The sequence below is a fragment of the Vespa velutina genome, chromosome 22, assembly GCF_912470025.1.
Source record: "Vespa velutina chromosome 22, iVesVel2.1, whole genome shotgun sequence".
Taxonomy (NCBI): Eukaryota; Metazoa; Arthropoda; class Insecta; order Hymenoptera; family Vespidae; genus Vespa; species Vespa velutina.
The window spans coordinates 2,757,033-2,767,032 of record NC_062209.1 but is presented as its reverse complement, the minus strand read 5'-3'; the positions used below and the strand labels follow the sequence as shown (position 1 = coordinate 2,767,032).

At 28.1% G+C, this 10,000-nt stretch overlaps 2 protein-coding genes across 5 annotated transcripts in view; one reads left to right on the top strand and one right to left on the bottom strand.

Moving 5' to 3' along the window:
- Nucleotides 1-4,358, bottom strand: part of LOC124956581 (otoferlin) — a 32,927-nt gene extending 28,569 nt beyond the window's left edge. For 2 of the 3 annotated variants that reach the window (XM_047512572.1, XM_047512573.1), the window contains exon 1: nt 3,425-4,358. In XM_047512572.1, coding sequence (XP_047368528.1) covers nt 3,425-3,503 — 79 coding nt within the window. In that variant the 5' untranslated portion in view covers nt 3,504-4,358. The remainder of the gene's footprint in view (nt 1-3,424) is intronic. The other variant, XM_047512574.1, reaches the window with a different exon arrangement.
- LOC124956590 (biogenesis of lysosome-related organelles complex 1 subunit 4) overlaps nt 1-10,000 on the top strand; it is a 31,356-nt gene that overhangs the window by 7,642 nt on the left and 13,714 nt on the right. The window lies entirely within an intron of this gene.

The following is a 10,000-nucleotide window of genomic DNA, read 5'->3' as shown; positions in this document are numbered from 1 at the left end:
ATGCGAACTCGATTATTAACGTAAATTATATAGCAAATATATCTTCAAAGTTGTACTCTTCTTATCTCTACATGCACTTGTGATAACGTCAATATTATATGATTTAATATTAATGGCAAACTATTTTACCTTCCTCATTTATACTATAACGAGGTTAAAATATGAAAATAGAATACATGATAAAATACAAATATTTAATATAATATACAAAATATTTGTACGATGACTCGAGTAAAAAAAGAAAAAAGAAAAAAGGAAAAAGGAAAAAAGAAATAATATTTTTTTATTTTCTTGTTGATTGCGTCGCAAAAAAAGAAAAGAAATCTTTATTTCGCTCAAAGCAACATATTATTTGATATAACATGTATATATATTCATTATTTTCATAAAATAATTATTATATCTCTCGGTGGATATGAATTAATGATATAATAATTACGTCACATCGATCTTGCATATTCTTAATATTACGATAAAAATCTATCTTTCTTTGTATCATATAAATAAGGAAGAAGCTTTGAACGAGAGAATTTTTTTTTTATAATCGAATATCGATTCACATGAAAGGGAAAAAAAGAAAGTGACTTACATCGTCAACGTTTATCGATAACAAAAAGGAAAACTCCAGGACTACGGATTAAATTAATCCGTAAAGCTTTTATATTTTGAAGAATATTATATCGAATAAATACTTCAACTTTCGAGCATTTCATTTTGATATTATCCTTTTATAATCGAACGATCGAAAGAAGAATCTCTTTGCTCGAAATTAATTCGAAATTATATTTTCTATTTTCAAAGAAATTGTAAAAAAATTTCGCGATAATTATATTCAACATTTAAGTTAGTACACTTAATTAATAATTTCTCCAATTTATTTCAATTAGCGTGAAATATTATATATTAATGAATTAATACGAATTTGTTCAAAAGGTCACAGTGTGTGATGATCGTTCATCGAAAACTAATAACTAATTAAGTAAAGTACTGTTAATATTCTATATATAAAACATAAATATTTGCATATCCAATTGCCTGATAAATTCATATTCTAAGTATTTAAAAATACACTATTCTCTGTTCTCTCTTTCTCTCTTTCTCTCTCTCTCTCTCTCTTTCTATACATACATATATGTACTAAATATATATATTATTATAATATATATATATATATATATATGTGTTAAAAATAAAACATCAGATTAAAAAAAAGAAAATATAATATATTTTATATTAATTAAAATTTCAATATTAAATACAAACATTAAATTATGCCAATGATAATCTTTCATACGAGAGATATGTAATTCTGATATTAAAGACTAATAGATAGATAGATAGATAGATAGATAGATAGATATAGCTAGTTGTAGTACTCTTGTTTAAAATATATCAATTGGAAAGGGAATATTCGTACCGTGACCTATCTCTTGCAAAGGCTTTTACGTTTCAATTGAAACAGTCATGATTAAATGAAACGTTGCACTCGATAGGTCAGCGAATATATGTACTTACATACATATATCTGTATATATATATACATATATATACGCGTATCCGAATCCTGGCAATGTATCTTTCATACGATGTAATTTCATGCATCGTTACTCTTTTCATATAGGCAAACTAGTCGATAGTGTAGGATAAGTCTTTCAAGTGAACTCTCAGAAGAGCTTGAGAAATAAACAAACTCTCTCTCTCTCTCTCTCTCCCTCTCTCTAACTCTCTCTAACTCTCTCTCTCTCTTTCTCTCTCTCTCTATCTCTCTCTCACACAGGCACACAAACACATATGCACACGTGTTTCTTTTCCTCTTCGTTCGAAGTGTTTACAGATGATCAATCGACTGTAATACGTTTTAAAGAAAAGACGATAATAACAAAAATAAATAAGGAACAAATAAAGAATCGAATTAGTTTCCTTTTTTCTTTATATTTTTGTTTTTTTAATAAATATTTAATATTTATGAGTATTAAAAGATGTCAAAAGTTATACGCCCGTATTTTCCTTTTTCTTTTTTTTTATTTCTTCTTAATTCTTTTTTTTTTTTTTTTTTTTTTTTTTTTTTTTTAATTAATATTCAACAATCAAAATCTTCATATATAATATGAAAACAAAAGATAAGGAGAAGAAGAGAAAAAGGAAAGATATTTAAGAATTTATAAAAAATATTTATATATAATGATATTTATTTATATATGATTATATGCACAGTTATATATGAGAAGGGAGAATGGTGTTTGTCCATTGAATAATGCATGGCTCTATTTGGCACTTCTCTCGAGGATCTTGAATAAGAATTTACAAGTGGACATAGAAATAAAAAATTCATGATCTAGGATAATACAAAATGGGAACCAATAGAAGCGCGTATCATTTACATGACAATTTTCATTAGATTTCGATAAACGATTTCGATCATTAATTATTTAATGCGTAATTCAATAGTTCAGATTAATTAATTTCGATTTAATAGGATAAGGAGTGGTAAATTTAATAAATGAAATGTTAAACCAATGGACGACGGATATTATATTGTAGTGCGTAAATATAGAGATCGATCGTGAAAATGAACGGAGCGTGTTCAAAGCATATCTACATACGTATATATATATATATGCTTATATTTATGTGATATATATATACATATATATATATGTATATATAGTAATAACAGAACTAGAGGAACGTTATTACGACAAAAGGGCATTTAAATCGTGTTTGTATTCGTCTATCCGTTTATCCGCGTACATTTATAGACATCTTGAAGGATGATGCTTTTTTAAAACGCGCGTCTCTTTGAAGAAAATGCAAAAATCAACAACAATTTCGTTCTTACGGATTTACCTCGTTACGCGGTTTACCGCATTGTAAAATAAATCCCTAGAAAAAAAAAGAATCCTCGACCCCTTATTTTTCTCTAACTACGAACGATAAATCCGTAACATTTTTTCTCAATGTATACGTAAATAAATAGATATAGTTAAATATATGTACTAAGGAAAATTATAATATATAAAAATAAAAAAAGAAAAAGTAAAGGATAAGAATGATTTATTTTTTTATTGTAATGAATTTGGGTCTATCGTTAAACTTTGTCGTTTAAGTTTCCCTGAATCAATTAAAACTTAAGCTGTATAGTTATTATTAAAACATTATCTATAGACGACATGATAATGACGTATATGTACATTATATAAGTACGATCTCTAAATGATCGATAGTTAATTTAAAGCTACTCATGCGTTGATTTAATTAGTTATCAGTTACGTGAATAACTCATTAAAAGCTAACTGAATAAGACAAGAATATTGTATTGTAGAATGAAGATAATATGGCGAGAAAGTGGACGATAAAATAATATATAATGGAAGAATAATATATATATATATATATTTTTTTTTCTTGTTCTTTTTTTTTTTACCTCGAAAGTCAATCTTCACGAACTTCTCCCCCTTATACTTGAGACCCTGAAAATTCTTCAAGACAACGACGAGAGCCATCCTCCTTTCTTCTTCGAATGTTCCTTTTTAATTCGATCCTTTAACGATCTAATCCCTTTTAACCGTATTACTTTTATCAATGACGCGACCCATCGATTGTGAGTCGAACTTTCCCGCCGTTTCTCTTTCATTCATGATACTTCCACCCGAACGATAACGACGTAAGATTAAAAGAAACGAATTGTTTTTTTTGTTTCTTTATTTACACACGAAAAGTATGACAATATGTAAAACGATAACGTGTTGCTCGTAACGTCGTATAATATTTTACAGAATAATATTTTTTACACGTGAAAAGAGAAAGAGGAGATAGTAGAACGAAAAAAAAAAAAAAAACAAACAAAAAGAGAGAGAAAAAAAAAAGATGAATTAGCGATCGAAAAAAAAGAGATGGAAAAAAATATGACAAGGACGTGGAATAATAAGAAACGAATCGAAAGGATTTTTCTCGAAAGGATATTTTTTTCGAACACTTTCAAAAATCTAAACGTAATTTATCTATCTTATAAGTATGTTCTCATTTCTTTTGCCGAGACAGAAAACGAGAGATCGTAGCCTTATGGTGTCTAGATTCGAACTGCCTCGAGATCGTGTCTCAAGCAACCCCTTCAAACCCCCTGAACCAAGCGGAATATCTCGCGCAGACGCGATAGATATTCGTTCTACATTGGGAATATGCGTATCGTGCGTAGTATCATAAAGATACTTATTCTCACGTATTAACGCGTACGCACCTTCGCCAACAATGATCACGTTAATTATTGTATTTGACGTAATTACGAGAATAAAACAAGTTATGTATTATTACGTATATCATAATATCGTATTTATAAATAGAAATTATATATATATATATAGATCCTTTTATAATTTCGATATACAATGATAAATTAAATAATTGCTGATAAAATATGTTAAGTATTGTATATAATCGAAATGAAATTTTTATAATGTCAAAATTTGTATAATGTTAACATTCAAATTTTTTCAAAAGAATCGAATTAAATCGTCTGAAATATAACGACGAATGAGAAACGTTGAAATTTTTCTTTAAATATATTCATTGTATACTAACTCGTTTCAGATTGTAAATAAATGAAAGAACGTTTATTCAAACATACTGTATTAATTATTATTGAGATACGGTTGATTGTGATAAATGGTGGAAACCTTTAATTGGACGAGCGTAAGCGCAAAATAGTCGGTGATACAGTTTTGCTTTGTTAAAAAATCTCTTTGATCATTGTTACAATGTTTTCAGTAAGATATTTTGGTTTTTCCTTTTGATTCTCTTAATTACTAGAATCAGTACATACAAAGGGAATATTCTGTAAAATATTTGAACAAATGAGAACAAAAGAGAGAGAGAAAGAGAGAGAGAGAGGCTCATGTCAAAAATCGTTATGCTTACGTTACTTACATCTATTCCAATCGAAATGTTTACGCTCACGCTATATTATAAAATATAACCGAGACTTTAATAATATATTTCATAAAGATTAAAGATAAAATGAAATGTTCAAGACAATCAAAGTTTTCCACAAAAGAAGGGAAAAAGTATTATCAGTATAGCGTGACCATTTCTGAGAGTTGACTTCGTACGAAAAATGTTCTCTCGTTCTTTGATAATTTATACAAATCTAGACATCTAATATATCATATATACAGGGGTAAAGGGCAATAATTTTGACTTAACTCCTTTTTGGAGAAATGGGAGAAACTTTAATTATACAAAAGTCGCACGATACGGAAAGAGCCAGTAATAATTTCTCTTCTTTCAGATTGTCGCATGAAGGAAATATGAAGGTGTTTTTTTTCTTTTTTCTTTTTTTTTTCTTCACCTTTTTTCCTGTTTTTTTATAGGATCATATGTTTTGGTTTACATTGATCGATGTAAGCTTGACATTCTCTATAAAAAAAAAAAAGTATTAATACATGTATATTGAAAAATTGTTTTAAAAGATATTTATTTAAGCGCTTACTCCGTGCTTACTTTGAACGTATCTTTATAACAATCTTTATGACTTTTAGTCCTGAAAATATACCTATGTGCAGAATCTGAATTTCTTTTTCCATTTGTGAAATAATATGAGTATTTAGTTATCGTAAAAAAAAAAAATTTGTTTTTAAAAATAATTTTTAACAAATTGTTTATTAATTATTAATAATAAGTGAAAAAGATAAAGAAAATTTTATCCTTTAGAATGATACTCGATTCAAGTCTCTACGATTTTTAATTACGGAGATATTGATTATTAATAATGTAGGGAAAAAAAAATTATTCACTCGATAAACAAAATAATTTGTTTATTAATTATTTATTAATTTTCATGTGATTTTATAAATTGGACCCAATTGGAATTTTTCTGTTGACAAAATAAGATGAATTTAGGTCGTAAGGATTTTTTTTATAAAAATTGTTTATAACAAATTAATTAATTAAATTAATTATTAACAATACGGTGGAAAAAAAATAGAGAAAACTTTGCCCTTTAAAACGGTATTTGATTCAAGTCTCTACGACTTTTAGTTCCGAAGATATTCCAATGTAAATGGAACAGGTTTATGTTAACCCACTAACCTATATAATTTCATTCATCTTGACCCAATAACACACTAACCTATATAAATTTCAAGAATTTACGCATGGCCTACTACTACTACTACTATTACTACGATCAGCTGTAGTATATAAATTATGAATGAAAATCTTTCGAAGCAGATATCTTCGGAACGAAAAATCGTAGAAACTTGAAACCAATGCCATTTTCAAGTATAATTAATTCTTTATTTATTTAAATATTGCAATGATATTGTTATAAAAAAATCTATTTAGTTAATAATTTTTCAAATTGAATTTTTTTTCATTTTCTTTTGTAATAAGGACATACCTATGATGAAATTATTAAAATTTTTATTATAATTATATATATTTTATTTTGTTTATTTAAAATCAGCGCTATTACTAATACTATTACTATTAAATATGAACAGCTGTACTATAGGATTTATGAATGGAAAATAATATCTTCGGAATAAAAAGTCGTAGAGAATTAAAATCAACATCGTTTTCGAATATAATTTATCTTTTATTTATTTAAATATTGCAACAATATTGTTATAATAAAATCGATTTTGTTAATAATTTTTAAAATTGAGTTTGTTACAAATTCTTTCGTAATAAAGAAGCATTATTATAATGAAATCATTTCAATTTTTTATTATAATTATGTAAATTTTATTTTGTTTATTTAAAATAAATAAAAATATTTAAATTGTAATATCTCGTAAACTAATAATTTTTGAACGATACATTGATGATCGAGAAAATGTCAAGCTACATCGACTAATGTAAACAAAAACATATGATCTCATTTATACAAATATAACTGATCTTTATATAAGAGAGACCTTCACGTGTCTATCTGTAAAAATATTATTACTACCATATTCTTCATGTCTCTTAAAAAAACGAAGATATTCAAGGTGATCAAAGTTATTGCCATACTTTTAATATATACGTATACTATTATTATTATTATTATTATTATTATTATTTTTTTTTTATTATTATTATTATTATTATTATTATTATAACAGAATATATAATATTAGACGCTTTTTATATTAGCAATATAAATAAATTAAATTATTCACCTCTGAAGAATTCATTCATTTTATTTTTTTCATTTTTCTTAATTTTTCCCTTCGACTCGCACAATCTAATGGCGCAAAGAAATTACTAATCGATATAAATATCGACAAATGGATTCGCTTATTTTGTTTCACATGTGATATAAATTCATGAACAAAAAAATGAAACAGACGTATATAATGAAAAACACAGAGAAACGTTAAATTTTATGATCTTTTTTATTTCTGAAACATTTTCTTCCTAACATTTCCCGAATAAATTGCTCCAGTAAAGTGGTTAGAAAGTGGTTTATTTGTGGGCTCGAATGAACGGAGAATAATAGGTCAAACGTTATGGGAAGACTAATGGAATTAAACGATTAACCGTTACTTCATCCTTCTCGTCACTGCTACATTGTTAAATGTTGAGGAAAGAAAAAAAAAAAAGGGAAAAAAAAAATAAAAGAAATAAACGTCTAATTATAGCTATTCGCATCTCTGCAATTATGCATTTATCGTATCTTTCGTATCTTTAATCCTCAACGTTTATCTTCCCGTTTATCTTGAAAACTTGTGGCCAAACCCATTAATTCCCGTTAATCGTTCATTCAATTTCAAGAATCAATCAAGATAAAAGATAAACAGTTTATTAACTTTAACGTCCATACTGTGAGTAGAAAGTATGTGAACATTCACGTGTGTGTGTGTGTATTATTTTCCCATCCGTGCAAGCACTTCACCGCAAACAACATACACATTACAAATAGTCGAAAATAATTCATGTCAAAATGTTTAAATTGTAATGGTGAAACAAAAAAATAAGAAAAAGAAAAAGAAAAAAATATATAACAAAAGTTGATTTATTTATTAATCAATCTAAAATTTAAATATATCTGCCTAATAAATTCTTATAGTAAATAACTCAATTAAAAGTTGAATTAAGAAAATTCTCATCAAAATATATGATTAAAGTAAAAGAAGATCCTAGTATTTATAAATTAAACCATACGTCATGATCCTTTTCTTACATATTCGTAAGTAATCCTTGAACTTTCCGAGGACATATATATATATATATATATATATATATATATATATATATATATATATATATATATACTCACGCCTTTCCACAAAATTAGTAAAAAGTAAAAAGAGCATCCAGGAATCTCTCTCTCTCTCTCTCTCTCTCTCTCTCTCTCCCTTTCTCTTTCTCTCTCTCTCTCTCTCTCTCTCTCTCTCTCTCTCTCTCTATCTCTCTCTCTCTCTCTCTCTCTGATCGTTGAGAAAACGACGATAGGGTCGCGTGAATCGGGTCAATCTCGATTCTCTCGTCGATGGAATTTTAATGGTAAGGAAAAGCAAGTATATACGAAGAGAAGTTTAGACACGAAGGTCAGCGAAGCGAATACAGAGAGAGGAAAAGAGAGAGAGAGACAGAGAGAGAGAGAGAGAGAGAGAGACTAGTATTTGATATGTTTTTTCCAAATTTTTTTGGAGGTGTATATCACTTTCAAAATCGATATCTCGAAAGAGTCGTTATACGCATTTTATACGACAGCAGAATGCGATCGTAAAGATAGAAGACGTATTGTAGGATTTATTGAAATAAAACGTGACAATAGAGAGTAAGAAAGAGACAAAGGTAAAAAAACGAAAGAGACAGAGACAGAGAGAGAGAGAGAGAGAGAGAGAGGAAAAAGGGAGAGAAAAGGAGAAAGAGGCTTCTTTAGTAAGACACTGGTGGTGGTCCGTTCTTGGGGGTGTGCGGGGGTGGATCAATAATGGAATGGGGTTTGGCTGGGATTTCTCAGCGCCATCCTGCCATACGATTTGGAACTAATAACTGTTGCTTCATTTCAAGCCCTTTTCTTTGTTTCATTATATCATTTGAAGGCTAGCAATGCAATTTGACAATTTTGTAATCAAATATTCGTCATCACTTCAATCTCTTCTCTCTCTCTCTCTCTCTTTCTCTCTCTCTCTCTTTTCTATTTTTTACCTTTGTCTCTCTTTTACTCTCTCTTGTCACATTTTATTTCAATAAATCCTACAATACGTCTTATTTCTTTACGATCGCATTCTATTGTATAAAATCCGAATAACGACTCTTTCGAGATATCGATTTCGAAAGTGATATACACATCCAAAAATATCAAATACTAGTCTCTCTCTCTCTCTCTCTCAATATATATATATATATATATATATATATATATATATATATATATATATTTCTCTTTATCTCTTCGTCTCTTTCACTCTCATCCACATCTCTTTAAAACGTCATATAAATATTCTTTTATAAGAGACTCGTGAGAATGTGATTTCATGCTTGATCGCGAACACTTCCTCCGATATGATTGACTTTTTCTAACGATAAAATTTCTGTCTTCCCATTCTTTCTCTCTCTCTCTCTCTCTCTCTTTCTCTCTCTCTCCCTGTTTCGTTATTTCAATGATAAATTATATGGCCGTTCATATCTCTCTGGATCATTCATACGTCAAACGTTATCACGTAACGTAGATACGTTTGAAAAATCAGCTATAAATATATTCTTCCATTCACATTTTCGATTCGATGGTTATATTAGTGATGATCTCTTGCGTAATATAATTGCGGAAAAGCTTAGGGAGAAAAAAAAGGGGTAATATAGATACCCTTTCCCCGTCGGTGACCGTAAAGCCAAGTCAACGAAGTTAAATTTTAACGTGAAAATCAATGCACGTCGTGCAACCATACGTAAGTACTTTACCGTGTACCTGTATATCAGAAAGATAGAAGGAGAGAGAGAGAGAGAGAGAGAAGGAGAAAGAAGAAGAGAGGGAAAACTAATCGGGAACAAGATAATAAATAAAAAATAA